The 19,098-nt window shown below is 33.6% G+C and overlaps 1 protein-coding gene across 1 annotated transcript in view; it reads right to left on the bottom strand.

Moving 5' to 3' along the window:
* The window catches only part of LOC129226102 (ras-related protein Rap-1b-like), a 146,554-nt gene that overhangs the window by 27,950 nt on the left and 99,506 nt on the right, over positions 1-19,098 (bottom strand). Inside the window, exon 2 of the mRNA XM_054860699.1 lies at positions 5,150-5,344. Coding sequence (XP_054716674.1) covers positions 5,150-5,303 — 154 coding nt within the window. The 5' untranslated portion in view covers positions 5,304-5,344. The remainder of the gene's footprint in view (positions 1-5,149; positions 5,345-19,098) is intronic.

The raw sequence follows: 19,098 nt of genomic DNA, 5'->3' as shown, positions 1-19,098 counted from the left end.
TCTTAAGCGTAAATCTAATTGAAATCAGACACTTATAGTTTTTTTATTTATTTATCAGAAATATATTTAATAACATTTAATGTGAAATTAAAAATGTGATTTAGTTTTAGCGAAATATTTAGCGGAACGTACGTTTAAGTGCAAACGTACGTTAAGACGTACGTACGTTAAGAACGTAAGTTTAAGTGCAACAGATTTGCACTTTAATAAAAATACAAAACCTCACCCACACTCCACGAACGCGTTGATCTACAGAAACTATGTCTGTAAGTTCCACTTGTTACTAGAATCTAAATAGGAGTCACCTGCTTGAAATTAAATTGACCAAGCAAGCACTGTCCATTTCCTCCTAAAATGCAGTCCTCTTGCGCCATTTTTCTATCGCAATTACTTCTTAAGCGTACATTTAGAGAAAATCATACATTTATAGAATATTTTAATACAAAGATATTTAATAGCTTTTAATAAAATTTAAAATGAGATTTAGTTTTAGTAAAATAGGGGTTTAACGTAGCGCATTGAATTTAATTGCAATAAATTTGCAATGAAATGAAAATACAGAACGTTACCCACGCTCCACGGACACATTTATTTACAGAACCGATGTCTGTAACTTTGATTTAATATAATCTAAATTGGAATCACCTGCTTGAAATTCAATTTTTAACAGCATTGGCCATTTTCTTCTAAAATGCAGCCACTTGCGCCATTTCTCCAATGCAATTGCTTCTTCAGCGTAAATATAAAGTTAGACACTTATGGAAAAATATATTTAATATAATTTAATGAAAATAAAAACGTAATTTAGTTTTAGTAAAGTGTTCAACGGAACGTATCAAGTTTAAGTGCAACAGATTTGTATTTAAATGAAAATACAAAACGTCACCCACACTCCACGAATGCTTTCATCTACAGAAATTATGTCTGTAAGTTCCACTTGTTACTATAATCTAAATTGGAATCACCTGCTTGAAATTAAATTTTTAACAGCATTGGCCATTTTCTTCTAAAATGCAGCCCACTTGCGCCATTTCTTCAATTCAATTGCTTCTTCAGCATAAATGTAAAATTAGACGCTTATGGGAAAATATATTTAATATCATTCAATGAAAATAAAAACGTGATTTAGTTTTAGTAAAGTGCTCAACGGAACGTATCAAGTTTAAGTGCAACAGATTTGCATTTAAATGAAAATACGAAATGTCACCCCCGCACCATGGACGCATTAATCCATAGGGACGATGTCCGTAAATTCGGCTCATAGTAATCTAAATAGGAGTCACCTGCTTGAAATTAAATTGATCAAACAAGCATTGTGTCCACTTCCTTCTAAAATGCAGCCCATTGCGCCATTTTTCCGATGCAATTACTTCTTAAGCGTAAATATATGTTGATTAAATCAGACACTTTCCCCTCTCTCCAAAGCAGCAAATCAATAGCTCCAAGTTATTCATGTAATAAATGATTTCTGTGTGCCGAGGCATTTCTATCTGCACATTTAATCAGTCGCTTCCAGTTGATCGAATCACGGCACACGTTAAGTTGAAAGTAAAACTTTCTATTAAATATGAGAGTAAAATTTCGTGGAAGATAGTCCAATTTTAAGGGCAGAATTTGAATTAACATTATCTTATCTTCTTTTTACACTAAAAGAGAATTATGATTCCGATTAATCCCTTTTCTTTCTGTTTCGGGGAACATCCGTCTCTAACTATTATTGTTGGCTCTCAGAAAAGTACAAAAGTCAATTATTTTATGTACATTCAGTTTTACTTTCGATGACGACATTTTTCATATTCTTCATTAGGGATGTGCGGAATAATCGGCCTCTTTGCGGCTTTCTCATAATTAGTCAAATGTTGCCGAATTATCGGCAAGGAAGATATATATATTTTTTTTGATTGGCTTTTAATGATTTTCAAATTTTTAGGTTTTTTTTGAAGAAGAAATCAAGTTAATAAATTTATTAACAGTAAATGAATGTAAGTTTGAGCAACATAAACATAAGATGTAGCATGAACATGTATTAAAATAAAGACAAACAATGCAAAAATAACAAAACACTGAATAAAAGATTGAAATAAATCCTCCCAGCTGATGTTCACGTACTACTATTATGAAGATATAATGTTAATTTTGTCAATTTATTATTTCTGTTTTGTTTAATATACGTATTTTCAATGTTGCAACATATTTCATTTGTCAATTTTTTTTTTCTTCTCTACCCTACCTTGAGCTTGGTGCTTTGAAATTACTTTATAATTTTCATAACGAATAAAAAATCTCGGATTAAGTTGTTAATAATAACAAAAAAGTAGCAACTGTTGAATACAAGCAGCAATTAACTAAATAATTGAACTTTCATGTCTAGTTATTATAATGTAGTTTTAGTAACAGTAATATGAAAATTTGCTGGCAATGTTTGAATTAAATTTTGAAATATTATTTGGAAAAAAAAAGCGAAGAAAGATAAAAACGGTAATGAAGGCATTGTAGCATTAGAAATAATAATGATCATAAAATCGACCCGACTTGCCGATTAATCGGTAATCGACCAATTTGCTTATAGGCGCATTCAATGTTTGGAGGATTTATTTTCTCATTATTGTCAGCGACATGTAAATGGATGAACTTTTAAACAAACTGTGGTTAATAACTGTTTTTAAGAAACTTCAAGAGTGTTATGTACCGTACTAAAGCATTTCATACATCTCGAAAAATTGATAACCATGAAACATTTTTAGTAAAAGCAATGAAAATGTGTTTTTTAGCCGTTATGAGACTGCAAATGTTCCATTACAATAAATTTACAAGCATTGGCTAGTTTAGAAAAAAAAAAAGTATGTCGAATTGGGTCAGAAATTAACTCGTACTTTTTAGAGTGCCGTAGAAACAAGAGAAAAACAAGTAATATTAAAAAAAAATATATTTCAAATAATTTCTACTTACTACCAAACGGCACGACCTTGAGGGTCACGGATTTGGACAAAATTCTAAATGTAGGTCAATTCCCACAAGGTATGAGCCCAGGTAAAGCGGTTTGACTGCATAGGCCCTAGTTCGGCCGCAACGGCAGTCTAAAGTTGATGATTTGGACCCAGAAATGCAATGGAGTTTCCTGAAGAATTACTGTTTTTACCTCTTTTTCTGCAACTGTACTGCAGTACGAATCATTTGCATACACTTATTTTTGGATTAATTACTTAGAATACTAATTTTTAATAAGAAGTTCTCAAATTTAAATTGAACACTATTTTAATTTCAAAAATGTGATTGCCATAATAACATAGTTACAAGATATTTATCGCTTGCAAATGAAACTAAGTATTTTCGTTTTATATTAACCGTTTGCTAGTAAAAAGTATTTATCGTTTGCTAATGTAAACATTTAGTTTAACTGGATATTTATCGTCTGCTATAGATATTCCAATGATAAACAAAAAATGGTAGTTGAGAAAAAAACTCCCAAAATATTGCACGTATACATGGCGCATAAAAAAGCAAAAACAAAAAATCGTTTTGACTTTTCAAGTAACTTAAAAAGTATTCATAAATAAATAGGTATTCTCCCTTCCACTCGTTGTACTAGCAAAAGACGTCAAATGTGTTGGGAGAACGAACATTGTGTCGAAGTCTGAAATTCCATTGGAAACGCCATTGCATTTCTGGGTCCAAATTATCAACTTTGGACCCGCGTTGCAGCCAAACTAGGGCCTATGCAGTCAAACCGCGTTACCTGAGCTCATATCCAGTGGGAATGGACCTATATCTAGAATTTTGTCTTAATCCGTGACCCTCAAGTTCGTGCTGTTTGGTCGTTAGATCAACAATGAAGCTGTCATTGTTCCATACATTATAGCTACCAATGGTCCGGAGAATTACAATCGCAACTATCTCCTGCAATATGTACCTTACCGTTCCGAAGATGAATGATTAGATGGCTTCTATTGTGCTTCAGGCACGAGAAGAGCTGTTAAAAAAGCAGTGTGAAAGTTTAGAGAGCAGTGCGAAACGATGAAAATACCTTGCCAAATCAGTGCATATGCAAAAGCATCGTCGAAACATCCCCCTATCCCAGAGACAATTTCGATTGGGCCACTGAGTCCTGAGTAGGTGACAATTAACTCATTTAAGTCGGTTTTTGTTAAACGGGTGTAAACCATTGAGAAGAGAGGGAGTGAAGACTTTCATTCATGAAACCAAGACCCCAAGTCACGTGATAGATTTTAAAGCAAAGCATTGGAAGAAATCAGTTTTCTTTCACGCAACACGTGCCAACCATTCGTCGTCGTTTAGTCACGTGACTTGGGATCTTTGATGTCAGCTTTTGCTACGCCAATGATTGGACTTGCTCCCTCCATTTAATTTTCTGCTCTATGGTGTAAACTAACTCTGTACGTTAGGGCCATTCCACCGTAACGTGCAAAACAATCAGACTCGAGAAGTTTACCAACATCTTGTTATTGATCTTAATATTTTAATTAAACAGGAGTTAGCACATTTTTAAATCTTTACATTTGATATGAAGAATGAAGATACTCCTGACACAGCATTATTTTTCTTAAATAACTTTGTTTTATTAATATTTAGTTCATTTGCATGCGTTACGTGCAGGGCATCTCTCTTGCAGCTTGCAATATGCATTACTTAATATTTTTGCACTGACGAATAGCATATAGCAATGACGAAACAATTTGTAGGTCTGGTAGCTAAGGTTCTAACGAAAAGGAAATAGATCACATTTGTTGAGAAATAATAATTTAAACTGTTGAAAACAAATTATGTATATGGCACTTCCACAAAACAAATATTCTGTCCCGCACGTGACACTTCCTATATTTCGGAAAAAGAAACAATTTCAAAAGATATTAGCGGAATTTTTTTGCTTAAGAAGTCACACATAGGTTTCTTTGAAATGTATAAAGCGTCACGTGCCGGAAAAATTACCGTTTTCCTTTGAATGGCCGGAAGTTTACTCTGCTCTTTCAACAAAACTGATTCATTTTTGATTAATGAGAGGGTATGTAATAGAAGCTGCTTAAATAGAGTAAAAGAAGCGTCACTTTTCACTATCCCGAAATACCTTTTGCATAACTTAAATCAAACACACTCAAACAATATATTTTCGCTTTTCTTTTTTCTTACCCACCAATGTCAAACTCTCTGCTATAGAGGTCCTCTACGGTGGGCCTGTGCCTGTCGCAGTATGTACCGAAAAGAAATCGCTTCAGAATGGAGCTCTTGCCAACTGCGGCGCCACCTAGGCTGACCAGCCGGTAGTGGCACTCGCTGTCGTCCCCCATCGATGGCCTTCGTTCACCCAGCTTGGATGTGAAATGAGATCCTAAAATAAAAAGAAAATAAATTAAAAATAAAACAATGAGTACAAAATTCAGAACACGCATCAAACATTTTACTAAGAGTCATTTCTTTGTCTATCTTATTTTTTAACGCACAATTGTAGTAGAATCAACGGTTGATACAGACTACCATATTAGTGGGGGGGGGGGGTGAGGCCTGAAGAATACAGGATTTTGGGTGCGAAACATTTGTGAAATTGCTTGGGTGTAAATGAAAAAGCACTAAATCGCCCAGGAATAAGGTATCTATAGTTGGTGCAAATCTAACCTGGCAGCGTTGTAATAATCAGATTAGGATCAGCAAATCTTTCACAATGCTGCCAGGTTAGGTTTGCCCTTACATTACTAGATAATTTCATAAGCAGTGAAAGGGAAGTAGTATTTCATCCATTTGCTTTAAAAAATAATTAATGAGTTGAAATCAATACTGCAATTGTTTACATTTTATTCATGAAGTGTTTGAGCACAGTGTGGATGGGTAATATTGTCGACGCCTTAGGTGACCCCTTGTATCCACCCCTGAGTTTGATTTAATTTTCGTCAAATAACTCGCATACTTTTGAAATTTAGTTATCGAAAAAAAAAAGCGAAAACAGTTCTTGCCGTTCACCAGTATTCACGCATATGTTACTGTGAAACTGAGAGTTCTGATAAATGTCGACATTATCTGGTGAATATCAACATTCACGCACCTGAAACATACGTGAAATGCCGAATATTTCCGACGAATCACCGGTGAAAGTAGGCATTTCCCAATTTCGGTTTTTCAAGGTTTCAAATTTTAAGTTGCTTAAATACGTGTTCTTACTTTTTGTATAAGTTACGAATTTTCTGTTGCAGCATTTCAATGAAAAAACTTTGAACATCATTTTGTGTTTCTTTGAGTTAGTGTAAAAACAAACTTAATGGCACACTGGCTCAAACATTACCCGTATGTGAAAGTTGCGTAATAGTCACATCATAGTACCGGTACATCCGTGGATTTTTCATTGTTGCGCTTTTAGGGTTACCACAGCAAAGTTTCGTATTTCACCAAATTTGCCGAAAGTAATACTTTATTTAATAAATAATTTATGTGCTGCTACTAATTGCTTGCATTGAGAAATCACCAAACGCGATAACTTGCCAGTTAAGACAACCACTCCAAAACGCGATCCGATCCAAAATGGCTGAACTTACGGTGATGCGTCGGCTCGTATATATAGGGGCCTTACATCCCTGTCCATTGAGAAGAGATAAAAAGGAAGGAGTGAAGACTTTCATTTGTGAAGCAAGCCACGTGATAAATTTTAAAGAAAGCAGTGGAAGGAATCTGGTTTCTTTCGCTCATTTCAAGCAAAACATGTCAACCATTCGTCATTGTTGAGTCACGTGACTTGGGGTCTTTGTATCAGCTTTTTATTAAACCAATCATTGGACTTGATCTTTTTATTTATACTGATTCCTGCTCTAAAGCCGTCTATAGGTGAACGGCAATATCTGCAGAAATGAGTTTTCGAAATATTTGAAGAAACGCGTTTTGGATTCCATACTAACAACAGGGCAATATTGTATTTAGACGTTTTTTGACTCTTTTGTTTCAGCAGAGACAAATAAGCAAGCTTGTACTATAAAACTTACTTACAATAGGTGAAAAAAGTGCAAAATAAATAAATAAATAAATAATTTGAATTTTGACCTCTTGAATTCAAATTATGTTTTTCGCAATCACGAGCATGTGTGTGTATGTAGGCGTGTGTGGGGGGGTATGTGTATGTGTGTAGGCATGTGTGTTTGTGTCTGCGTGCAGGTATGAGTGTGTGGGTAGTTGTGTGTATGAGTGTGTGTGTGGGGGGGGGGAATGTATGTATATGGTGTGTAGGAATATGTGTTTGTGTCTATGTGCAGGCATGAGTGTGTGGGTAGTTGTGTGTATGAGTGTGTGTGTGGGGTGGGGGAATGTGTATGTATGTGTGTGTAGGCATATGTGTTTGTGTCTATGTGCAGGCATGAGTGTGTGGGTAGTTGTGTGTAGGTGTGTGTATGCGTAGTTGTCTGTATGGTGCGTGTGTGTGTTTGAGTGTGTGTATGCGTTTGTGTGTGTGTAGGTGTATTTATATGTGTGTATGCATGCATGTGTGTGTGTGGAGTGGGGGAATGTGTATGTATGTGTGTGTAGGCATATGTGTTTGTGTCTATGTGCAGGCATGAGTGTGTGGGTAGTTGTGTGTATGAGTGTGTGTGTGGGGTGGGGGAATGTGTATGTATGTGTGTGTAGGCATATGTGTTTGTGTCTATGTGCAGGCATGAGTGTGTGGGTAGTTGTGTGTAGGTGTGTGTATGCGTAGTTGTCTGTATGTGCGTGTGTGTGTTTGAGTGTGTGTATGCGTTTGTGTGTGTGTGTAGGTGTATGTATATGTGTGTGTATTCATATGTGTGTGTGTACGTGCGTGTATGTATGCGTGTAAGGATATTATATTGACGCAACCTGGAGACTTTGCTCGCTAGAGGAGCAGCATCGTGAGGTAGCCGGTCGACGGTGGTGCTGCAGAGGATGCTGGTGGGAAAATAAAATCAGAGCACATCAAAACAGTCAAATGAAAGCAATAAGCAATCGTGATTGCTCAAAAAATGATCAGTGAAAATTTTGCAGGTATTACACTTTACCTACTCACGGCGGAAAAGTCAAGATGGGGCAAAAACTTTGTCAGTCCTCGACGACGGCACATAGTGCCGCATAAGCATGGATACTGAGCAGTAGTACGGAGGGGAGAGGTGGTTATGATCCTCCCCTCCTTCCCCCCTAAAACCAGACGCTGGATCCGCCCTTGGCTAATTTAGTCCAAGCCATTGATATGTTAAATATTCAGAGCAATCAATGGAAAATATAAGAAAGGATAGATTGGGACTTCTAACTTGATGACCTTGTCGCGTTTTATTTTCATTCACAGGAAACTTTTGAAATAAATTCCATTTTTCCTTGTCTGTAAAAATATACTATGGCAATAGAAGCGGAAAGAACGTAATATTTCACCACGCTGACTTCCGAGATCTTTATTTATGAATCCTTGTTGCCGAACCGAAGAGCAAATGGCGAATATATATTCTGCTTATAGAGAGAAATAAATGCTCCTCTCAAACTCTTGACTCGAAACTTCGCACGAGAGGAATATTAATGGCGTTTGAGTCATGAGTATTGTAAAGAAGCACAAAAAGGATTAAAGTTTTGTGTGTATCTTTTTTGTTTGGGAATGATGCCTGCAAGTCAAGAGGGTTTCATTTTGATTGTCGTCTTCACTATTTGAATTGGTATGAAGAAACATAGTAAAGATATATCGCCGTGGAATAAAAAATAAGTAAAGAAGTTAATGCGAAAATTGTTTTATTTTAGGAAGTCGGTTCCCTGTATACGGTTTAAGTTAACTTGCTAAACTTTATCTATTTGTTTTCTCTAAAAGTTTAAATTTTCAGTGTTTTCCAAACATATATTTTAGAATCTATTGAAGTGTAATTTTAAAGCAATTTTATTTATTTCATCTTTACTAATAATAAAGCTGAAAGTCTGGATCTTTTTCTGGATGTATGTATTTCTATGACGCGCATAGTGTCTAAACCGATGAGCCGATTTTAATGAAATTTGACATAAAACTAGTTTGTAGCATAGGGTTGTGCACCTCAAAGCGATTTTTCGAGAATTCAATTTTGTTCTTTTTCTATTCCAATTTTAAGCCACCATTGGTAGATTTAATACCTCTGCAGCAATACGAGTGAATTACCACAACATGGACGAGCAAATTACCATAACACGGACAAGCAAACATAGCATTTTGGCGAGAAATTCATCATCCATTATTTATAAATATGCAGGCGAACCAAATTCACTTTTAATTTTCTACTACAGGCAATGCTGTGCGGGTACCGGTAGTAATTTAATAAATTTTAACGAATAAACAATTTTTAATGAAAAACAAAATGTTGTTGACCATAAAAATTATTTAGGAAAAAGCGTGAGCAATGAAGAAAAATAAAATTCTCTATAAATGTAATAACGAACGTATAAATATAATTAAGCTAAACTTTCAAAGTAATGTAAGTAAAATTGCACGTACATTTAAATACATTCTCAAACCCTTAATATTTAAATTGGGTTACTTTTAATCTACATAGAAACATAAATTTGGTGTTGGTTGAAAGCTCTTAAATTGAACATTTTAAATATATTAAAACTGAATTTTTTTTAAGTTTTACAGTACCAACTTTCCTTAATCGAAAAGAGAGAGAGAGTTTGCTAAGAAAAAGTAAAATCGTCTTGTCAAAAGCGCTCATAAGACAAATGGGAAAAGTATTTGAACTTAGTAAAATTATGATTGAAATAGTCTCAAAATAACAAATCACGTCTAAAAAAGGTAACCATCACGGGTAAAAAAGACGAGTTTGAACAAATGAATACCAACTTTTAACATAATGTGAAAACAAGTAAACGAAGCAAAAATCGATACAATTATTACAAGCGAATAGGCAATTTATAAGAATTTGAGATATGATAAAAACAGGATTTAATATTTTTTTGAAACAATTTGTGAAGAGTAATTTACGTTTGTAAATGAAAAAATGTAATAAATATTAATAAACATAAAGAACGCGTATCCGGAAAAGGGCACATTTTACTTTAGTGCATAAGCATTGATTTTTGCACCTTTGCATACGGAAAGGCCGCTCCGCTAGTAATTGATGAGAAGCCAAAAATTGACCACTCGAGCACAAAACATGTAAAAAAGTGGAATAAAAAAGTGCATGCTCTATATCTGACTGTTAGATAAATGTCTCGTATCCCATAAAGTCTTATATTTCATAAATGAAACTAAAGTTTTGATAGTAATGTCGAATTGCATTGACAAATGTCGCAGAGTTTGGCGACATATAGTTACTTTTCGAACCTTATTGGTCATTACTGACACATGTAAATCGTCAAATTCACGTGATTCACCCACCCAAAAGCTAATGAATAAGTTATTCATTAAAATTTTCATTCTTAAACGTATTTATATTTCAAAAGTTTAATAACTTTTCTGTGTTTTTGAATTTCTTTTTTTTGGGGGGGGGAGGGGGGTTGCGTTAGCCATAAACGCTAAACCAACACTGTTTATATTGTTCAAAGCTCTGCTTTAACTATAATAATAAATAACAGTAAGAATCAATTTTGCAACTATGTTTTAGCTAGATTTCAAAGAGCAAGTTTTATTCTAAGTTCTATTCGGAACTCCAGCGCTCGAATACGCTACCTTGCGGTGATTTACAAAACTGCCGATGGAACTAAAACATTGCCACGTTTTAGTTCCATGTGTGTCTGTTGACGTAAATACAGGCAGTTTGTTCTGAGTATTTATTAACGCAATCGATGTGTCTTAGTTTGCTTTCAGCTACAGAAATTAATTCGTCCCCTAAGAGTATTCTCGAGCTTCTCAAAATAATGTTAGTTTTCCTTATTTCTTTCAAAAAAGTATTAAATGGTGGACGCGTAAACAAGAAAACTCTGGATTAACAAAATTAGATAACGTTATAGAAGGTAAAATTTTTTATTGTTTTGTATGAATTTGTAAGAATATGAGTTTTTTTTAATCTTAAATTAATTTAACTAATCATATTTTACAGCAGCATTTAGTTGGAATGGACAGTATGCAAAATATTTTCTTGGATTTATTATCGTAGAACAAAATGAAAAATGTTTAACCTAGAAAGAATTTACTTTATTCCTTTTATTCTCAGCTGAAAGGTTTCGCCAAATTTGTTTAGGGTTATAATTTTGGTATTGTGCGAGCAAAGTAGCCTTGGCGAGATTTCGCGTTTTTAGTTAAACCATTTTTAATTTTTATCATGAGTGGAATAAAATGGTAGTAAGATTACAGAATTCGATAAGTGAAAAGAAATAATGGTCAATCAACTGAAAAGAAAACTACCACCATATATCCGTGAGAATTTTGTTGATGATTTGCATAACATGACACAATTAAATCGTAACTCAGAAATTAGAAAAATCGAAACAGAAAATTTTTAAATGAACCGATTCGGGAATTCGAGAGAAATAACTCAGCTACAAATGGAAAAAAAAATAAGCGCTAGCCAAGCAAGGCAAAGAAGTATCATCTTCTTTCGATAACAATTTGTAATGTCACATTGAATTTTCTAGCATTAATTGTTGTTCTTGTCAGGCCACAATTATTATTTAGTTTTATCAAGAATTGATAAATATCGAATTCAACATCGTGGAAATAGCTGCTTAGAACTACGAACTACGTAGTTTGCATTAATTTTTGACGTTTAGTAATGCTTCTTGAATTCTCATTTCTTTCTACGTGGGCCAGAATATCCACAAGACTTTGAAAATTAATTTAAAAAGAATAAAGCGAAAAAATCATACGTACGAACAAAAATCACAACACTTTTAGCATTTTCTTCGTTACCATGTGCGTTTGTTTTAGTTTTCAATTCCGCCATTAGACAGTGACTTCAGTGCCCCCTACAGTTCGTTGGAGTTGCGAATTCACTGTAACACTTATAATCACCAACTCTTTCGAATCTCCATCAGACACAGAAACTACCGATTAAATACTTATTGGTTAGAAAAGCCTCGATCGGTGGATCTAGTGAAAGACGGAAGTTTGAAGCAGCTAGTGTATACGACCGTAAAATATTGAAGAATGCAAGATCTTGGAAAGCGTAAAACATATTAAAAAGGCTTACAAACAGGAATAAATGAGCATAATCTTATCAACTATAGGTACCTCAGTGAAACTATTTTTTTTTCTTGAGTATTTTTGTTCAACCACTTTTTTAATTTTACAGCCGACAAATACATTTTTAAACATGGATTCATTTAGCAACATATTTTTAAATCTGCGTACTACACAACGCACTAGAATCGATTATTTCAGAAAGAGCGTAAGTCCTACGGGAATTCATTGAACTGACGCTCTTTCTGAAATAACTGATTCACTTGATGACACAAATCCTCCATACTGATCAGAACACCATGACCTCTTTGAAATCTTTAGTTAGTTGATAAAATACTGATTAAAACTTATAGAGTTTGATCTTTTTGCAATAGAAAATCATTTATGATGAAATGAAAAATAATCTTTACTAATATTATAAAGAGAGAGGGCGGATTTTGTGTGTTTATATGTTCGAGGTAATCTCCGAAACCATTGCACCTATTTAAAAAATTCTTTCACTATATGAAAGGTGCTTTCTTACTGAGTAACATAGGCTATAATTCGAAAAAAATCCGATAAATAGTTCTTTTTTTATTCCAATTTAGGCCCAAGTTTCACGTAAATTGCCTATTATTGGCTATTAAAGGGGTGAAAAATTACTTGCACATATTCATATTATATATTGTTAAAAAGAGTCGAGTTTTCTGCGTTCTAAACAATTTATTTCAATGCTCTAACTTAATTACGACGGGAGTAATTTGCGTTTTCAGCTCAAACTTTTTTTAGGCTTAGCAGAAATTTAGGCACTACTTTCTTTATTAAATCTATCAATAAAAAATGAAGGAATTGTCCCACAGTTTTCTTTTTGACAGCATTGGAAAAAGCGAGATTTTTTACTCCAGATCTCTCTCGACCTTTGGTCGAAAACATTAGCTTCTATCTTCAAAGGAAAAAAAGTTACAAGCGTTTTTAAATCAATTTCGAAATACGTCATTTTGATTCAGGTTTTCAACCATTTTATTTTCGCGTTTTCATTCTTAAACTTATTTTATTTCATGTTTCCATGGTTACGCTTTTAAAATCCATCTTTCGCATTTTAATTTCTTAAAAGCACTTTAATATCTGTCGTCAATGTTTGGAAGGGTAATTTTGCATGGTGTTTTTTTCTTTTATTTAAGTTTTTCTTTAAGTTATTAAGTTATTCTTTTAACTAATTGTTGAATATATGTCACTTGACTCAATTTTTGTTCTCAAGGTAACCGGGCAAAGCCGGGCAACGCAGCTCTTAATATGTAAAGATTTGAAAGCTACTGTTAATGTGATTTTATACCTTTCTGTTTGTTTGGCGAAACATTCATTATTGGCCAAGAAAAAACATCCGCTTCACTCGCAAAAGGGCTGGGTTCCGGTAGCGTGGTCGCTTGGCACCTTAGGCGCTGAACAGGGGTTCAGTCTAGGATTATTGTTTTAAGACAACCGTTAATGTAATTCATTGTTTTGAAAGAAAAGAAACTTTTGATTTGTTTTTATCCAAATGAAATGTACGACAGTTTCTTCTTTTTTTCTGACGATTTTTGAATGTTCCACGGGATGTTTTCTTTTCTTTTTTTATTTCTTTTTTTTTTAGAAGGATGGATTATTATAGCGTGGTTGCTGGGCAAGTTTGGCGATAAACAATAGAGCTGCGAAATTATTTTTACATTTGAAGTATGTTATTTGATGTCTTTTTTTGTTTATTTGGCGAAATATTGCAGTAAAAACCGCTTTACTCGCTCGCTAAATAGAGGTTTAAAGCAACTGTCTAATTTAATGATTTGACGAAAAGTTTTTAACTCCAAAGAAACTTTAATAGTTTTTTTTGTTGTTGTTGTTGAAAAGGTGTGTACGTATTTTATACAAAGAAAAATGATCATTTCACATCAGAGGGGGAGGGGGCGTCAGTTTTTTTATTCAACGAACATTTTTAGCACGGGCATCGCTGTTTGGGTACTGCTAGTAAGACATAAAGGTGTTATGAAAAATTAATGCCCCGTCATCTACTAAGGTTGGAGAAGCCTAGTGGTAAGGAAATTCAACTTGCAATTGGAGAATCGCGGGTTTGATGACCGATTTCATATAAACGCATAATTACATGCGGGTTGTATGCTCGTTAAGTCAGGGTCAGAAAGTCCTGTAGTCGGTCGCTTAGCAGATAACCATGTGTATAGGAGACTGAAGAAAGGCTACTTCCCCTTCAATCTCATACCACCCTTGTAAGTTGATCACAATGTCGAAGTTGACCGCTTTTTCCAGGCACGGAATTAGCCGTTAATCATATAAATCAAACTTTTGTAAGTTAACCACGTGTTTAAGTTGACTACTAAAGTAGTGCACCGCAAGTGGTCAGCTGCACGGGTTTCACTGGATTCGAATTGTGGAAGCATAGATGACTGGTAACGATCTTGATAGCTAAGTCATTTTTCCCGATGGCCATTTTAATAGTTGCTGCTTTAAAAATGACCATACAGTTTGGGACATTAAAAGGGCGGATGGTCTTAAAAGTATAAATATCAACTTTTGGAAAAAAAAAAAGAAAAACCTTTTACCTGCTATACAATTATTACGTTATAGGACACAAATTTGCAATGAATTACCCACTTAGGTTTTTATTGCGTTATATTCAATCAATTTCCATTACAACACAACATATTAGATTTCCTCAATCGTAAAATTGAATGAATTTCAAACGAGCCAACGGCTTGATGACGAGTTTAGTTACATTGATTGGTATTATACGCTTGCAGAAAATCAATGGAATGTTTTATATAACATTTGGAATGCATTTCGGTTAATATGGCTCAGCTTCCAAATTAATCGAATGCATTCCGTAAATGAATCCAAGTTAACCCATTTCAGCACATATCGAGTTTAAATTGACAGTTGAGAATCACATTAACGTCAAAGCAGAAATTTCCACACATACATTTAAACATACATTTATCTTCTAATCAATAAGCTACGTAACGCTTTAATATTATCGTAAAACAGACTTATGAATAAAAGTCATCTAACTAGTTGATGGCAAGAGGAAACAATTTTACGTGAAGTACTCTTACACCTATTAATCTAAAAAATAGTTTAAAAACCTAAAAAAACACACTTTAGTAGCAAAATGAACTAAAAAGTTAAAAATAATCTTTGGATGACAAGTATATAAAATAATTGACCAAACACTTAATTTTACTGTAACAAAAAAAAAAGCGTGGGGAGGAGGGGGGGGGGCTGCCTATTTACATTTTTGCATGGATAACAAGTGGAAGAAATTTAAGACAACTGATAAGAAGCCCCCCCCCCCGAGCTTTTTTCTATTACAGTAAAATTAAGTGTTTGGTTAATTAATTTATATACTTGTCATCGAAAGATTATTTTTAACTTTTTAATTCATTTTACTACTAAAGCGTGTTTTTTTTTAGTTTTTTAAACTATTATTTTATTTTTTTACTTTTTAGTTCATTTTGTTTTTAAATAAGATTTAGATACTAAATATTGCTAACACTTGTAACTCTTAAATGAAATCTTTGTGCGTGTGTTCAATTTTTATAATGGGTATGTATCTTACTATTGTATTGCCTTATTTGCATCAGACATTTTGAATGCTTTCTGGTAAATTCATGTGCGAACATTGATACACTCCGCAGCTCTGATTAGTACGCTGTAAGTAATTCTATTAAGCCTCTGGTTTTTTGTCCAAAGGAAAGTTGTACCCACAAACATACAAATTAAGCTAATAAAAGCGTGTTAATTAGAATAAACTAATAACTTATCAGTAATAAATTAATTTGATTATACAGGGTGTCCCAAAAGGTCGTTTACAAACTTAACATGCTGGCCTGTCATATCATGATGAACAAGATTAACATAGTAACATACATTCGCAAACACAATGCTGGCGCACTAAATGCACACAAAGTCAGACACTAACGGATGCACAACATGTCGCATATTTAACACACAAAGCCGATTTTACACAACATTTTAGTTTTGAAGGAAGGTTTATAGCTGTTGTTGAAATTTGCTGCCTTTAGCTGTCATACACGCGTCGCAACGACTAAATACCGACCGTCGTAATAACGATCCATTCTGACAAGATTTCACCGATGCTGCGTTGTCGTTGCAACGTGGTTATGAGAGCTGGCGGGCCGCAAATTTTAGCAACTGTTTTAAGCTTTGCTTAAATTCTAAAATGTTGTGTATAAAACCGTCTTTATGTAATAGATATGCAACATGTTGTGCATCCGTTAGTGTCTGACTTTGTGTGCATGTAGTGCGCCAGCATTGCGTTTGCGAATACATGTTCCTATGTAAATCTTGTTCATCATAATATGACAGACCGGTATGTTAAGTTTGTAAACTACCTTTTGGGACACCCTGTAGAGTATTGCATTGTCATCGCGGGTCTGAGGTTGCATTCCAAATTTTAAAGGAATCCGATCACAAAAAGTGGACGAAAATTGAGTTGCAAGATTATAAATTTAATTTCGGCGCAGACGGGATAACGCACGCCCAAAGATTCCCGGAGGTGGAAGTCAGCGAAGACCCGCTCGGCTACGAACGCTCATAAGTGGTGGAATGTACTAACAGTAGTAAGCCACTAGCTCTTAGTCCAAAGGAGAGTTACTCACAAACATACGAGTGAAGCTAATAAAAGGGTGTTGAAAACTGTGAGTGTTTTACTTTTTTTAAAGTAATAACACTATTCCGAAATTTTATGTTTTACTTTGTGTATGATACATCATATATTTCACTCTTGCTTTTATTTTTTAAGTTACCTAAAATTTATAAATTAATATGCCTTCCATAAAGTTACAATGCATGCCGTGAGTGGCGTTTTAAGTCATGTATTTCGATTAAAATATAAACACTAAATTTGCGATAGAGTTCTAAACTGATAAGCCTTTCAGTTTTCTCGTGAAGCCATTACGCACACAAAAATTTTATTTTAATATAAATACAGATAAATTTATCTTTAATTCACTTAACTTTTAACCACGGAAAACTACAATATGCATAACATATATTTTCATTTATCCGCTTTTTAGCCTACTTTCCGAGTAAAAGTCAGAAAAAGAAGAAAAAAGCATGAAAGAAGGCTTAATGCATCTTAAAAATGTCGCGAAAAACAAAAAAACAAAAAAAAAAAAACAAAAAAAATTCAAAAATAAATAAAATAATTAAATAAATATCGAAAAATTAAAAATTGGAAAGAAGGGTATTGAGATGGGGAAAAATGTCTGTCGGTCGGTCTGTCTATCTGCCCCCCCCCCTTAATAACTTTTGAATGAATAGTCCGATTCGAACAAACGTTTTTTTGTTCGAAAGATCTCGGTGAGGACACCTCTTTCCCATCTTTCACTTTTTGATTTGAACTATTTTTTGTTCAATTTTGAACAGTTCAAAAAAGCTTAACATTAGCGCCTACGGGGAAACTGTAAGTCAATGTAGATTCCGTAGTTGAAGGCGGATTTATTTTAAACAAATTTTGTTGGAAATAGCTCTTGACGACAAACTCCAGACTCCGACTCCGAGAATTTAGAGGCACCTTACTCCGACTCCTGTGCCCGACAATTAATCGTACTCCCACTCCTTGACTTAGTAGCTTTGGCCAAAATTTATACACGGAGGACAAATGACTGACTCCGATTCTTGGATATTCGTCTCCGACTCCTTTATCCGGAAATGAGATTGACTCCGACTCCGACTCCGCAGCTGTGGTTTTCACTGTGAAATAATTATTGTTGATATGATTCGTTTTTATTTTCACGCTAAAGTTTTAATTTAGGTATTCAGTTTTCGGCGAATTAACTCGTAGTCCTTTATGTTTCTACATAACGATATGCGCAGACTATTTTTTTTTTTTTTTTTTTTGACAATAAAAAGTATTTCTTTAAGCTGACATTTTATTGTTTTTATTTATTTTGGTAAGTGCATTAATTCATTTAAAAAATTATTTTTGGCAACAGGGGAAAAAGAATTGATTTTTTTTTTGATATGATGTATTTATTTTAATAATCTTATTAATTTTAATTATTATTTTTTCGTTTTGAAAGCTCTTAAAGAATTTTTTTAAGGGAAAATAGTGTATTAGCTGCTTTGTTTAAAAGGTGCTTTTTTTTACGCATCTAATTTTTTTAGATGTTTGAGGAATACTTTATTCCTAGACATTAGCAAAAATGTGTTTGAAACAATTTGCGATTTTAGTTATTTTTGAGAATATTGATCAGGTACTAGAAAGTAGTATGGCTATACGGGAAAGTAGGCTCGTATAGTTCTAGACAGAACTTCTTGTTAAAAATATTTCCAGTAGAGGAATGTGACGCAAAGTGAAATAGCGGAGGCAAAGAGAAATGATGAAATATTTACTTTTCTTTTAGCGCTACCTATCCAGTAATATTTTAACTATGTAGTAACACAGTCTATTCCAGTCAGGAAAAAATTACTCCTGATGATCAAAACATGTGATAATACAACCAGTTTTCAAAAATTGATACTCAAATTAAAATATTTTGTTGTAAGTCAAAAATTATTTTTTGTTATTATCAAATGATAACGTTCTTGTAATTAGCATTTTAAATATCAATTCAGACCTTCGAATATTTGGGCATGTGGTTATATAGTTAATATTAAGATTATTTGTACCTACTTTAAATATTTTATTCAATTAGTTTTGTATATGCGGATCAAAGGGAAATAGTTCATTTTGTTTACTCATTGCATCAATTATTATATCAATTGCACGTATTCATTTGATAAATTGTTTATTCACATTTCTTCATTTAATAATTTTTTCATTTATTCAAAGTTCACTTTTTTTTCTTATTCGATGCTACTTTATTTACTCATTTTATCCCTCGTATATTCATTAATTAATTTATTTATTCGAAGTTTATTATTTTATATTCATTCATTCATCTTTTTATTTACTTATACATTTGATCAAAAATATTTTTTTTACAATCGAATAAAAAATATTTCATTTTGAAAAATATTTCATTTTTCATTTTGCTCCA

Source organism: Uloborus diversus, chromosome 7, assembly GCF_026930045.1.
Source record: "Uloborus diversus isolate 005 chromosome 7, Udiv.v.3.1, whole genome shotgun sequence".
Taxonomy (NCBI): domain Eukaryota; kingdom Metazoa; phylum Arthropoda; class Arachnida; order Araneae; family Uloboridae; genus Uloborus; species Uloborus diversus.
This window is presented reverse-complemented; position numbering and strand designations above follow the sequence as displayed.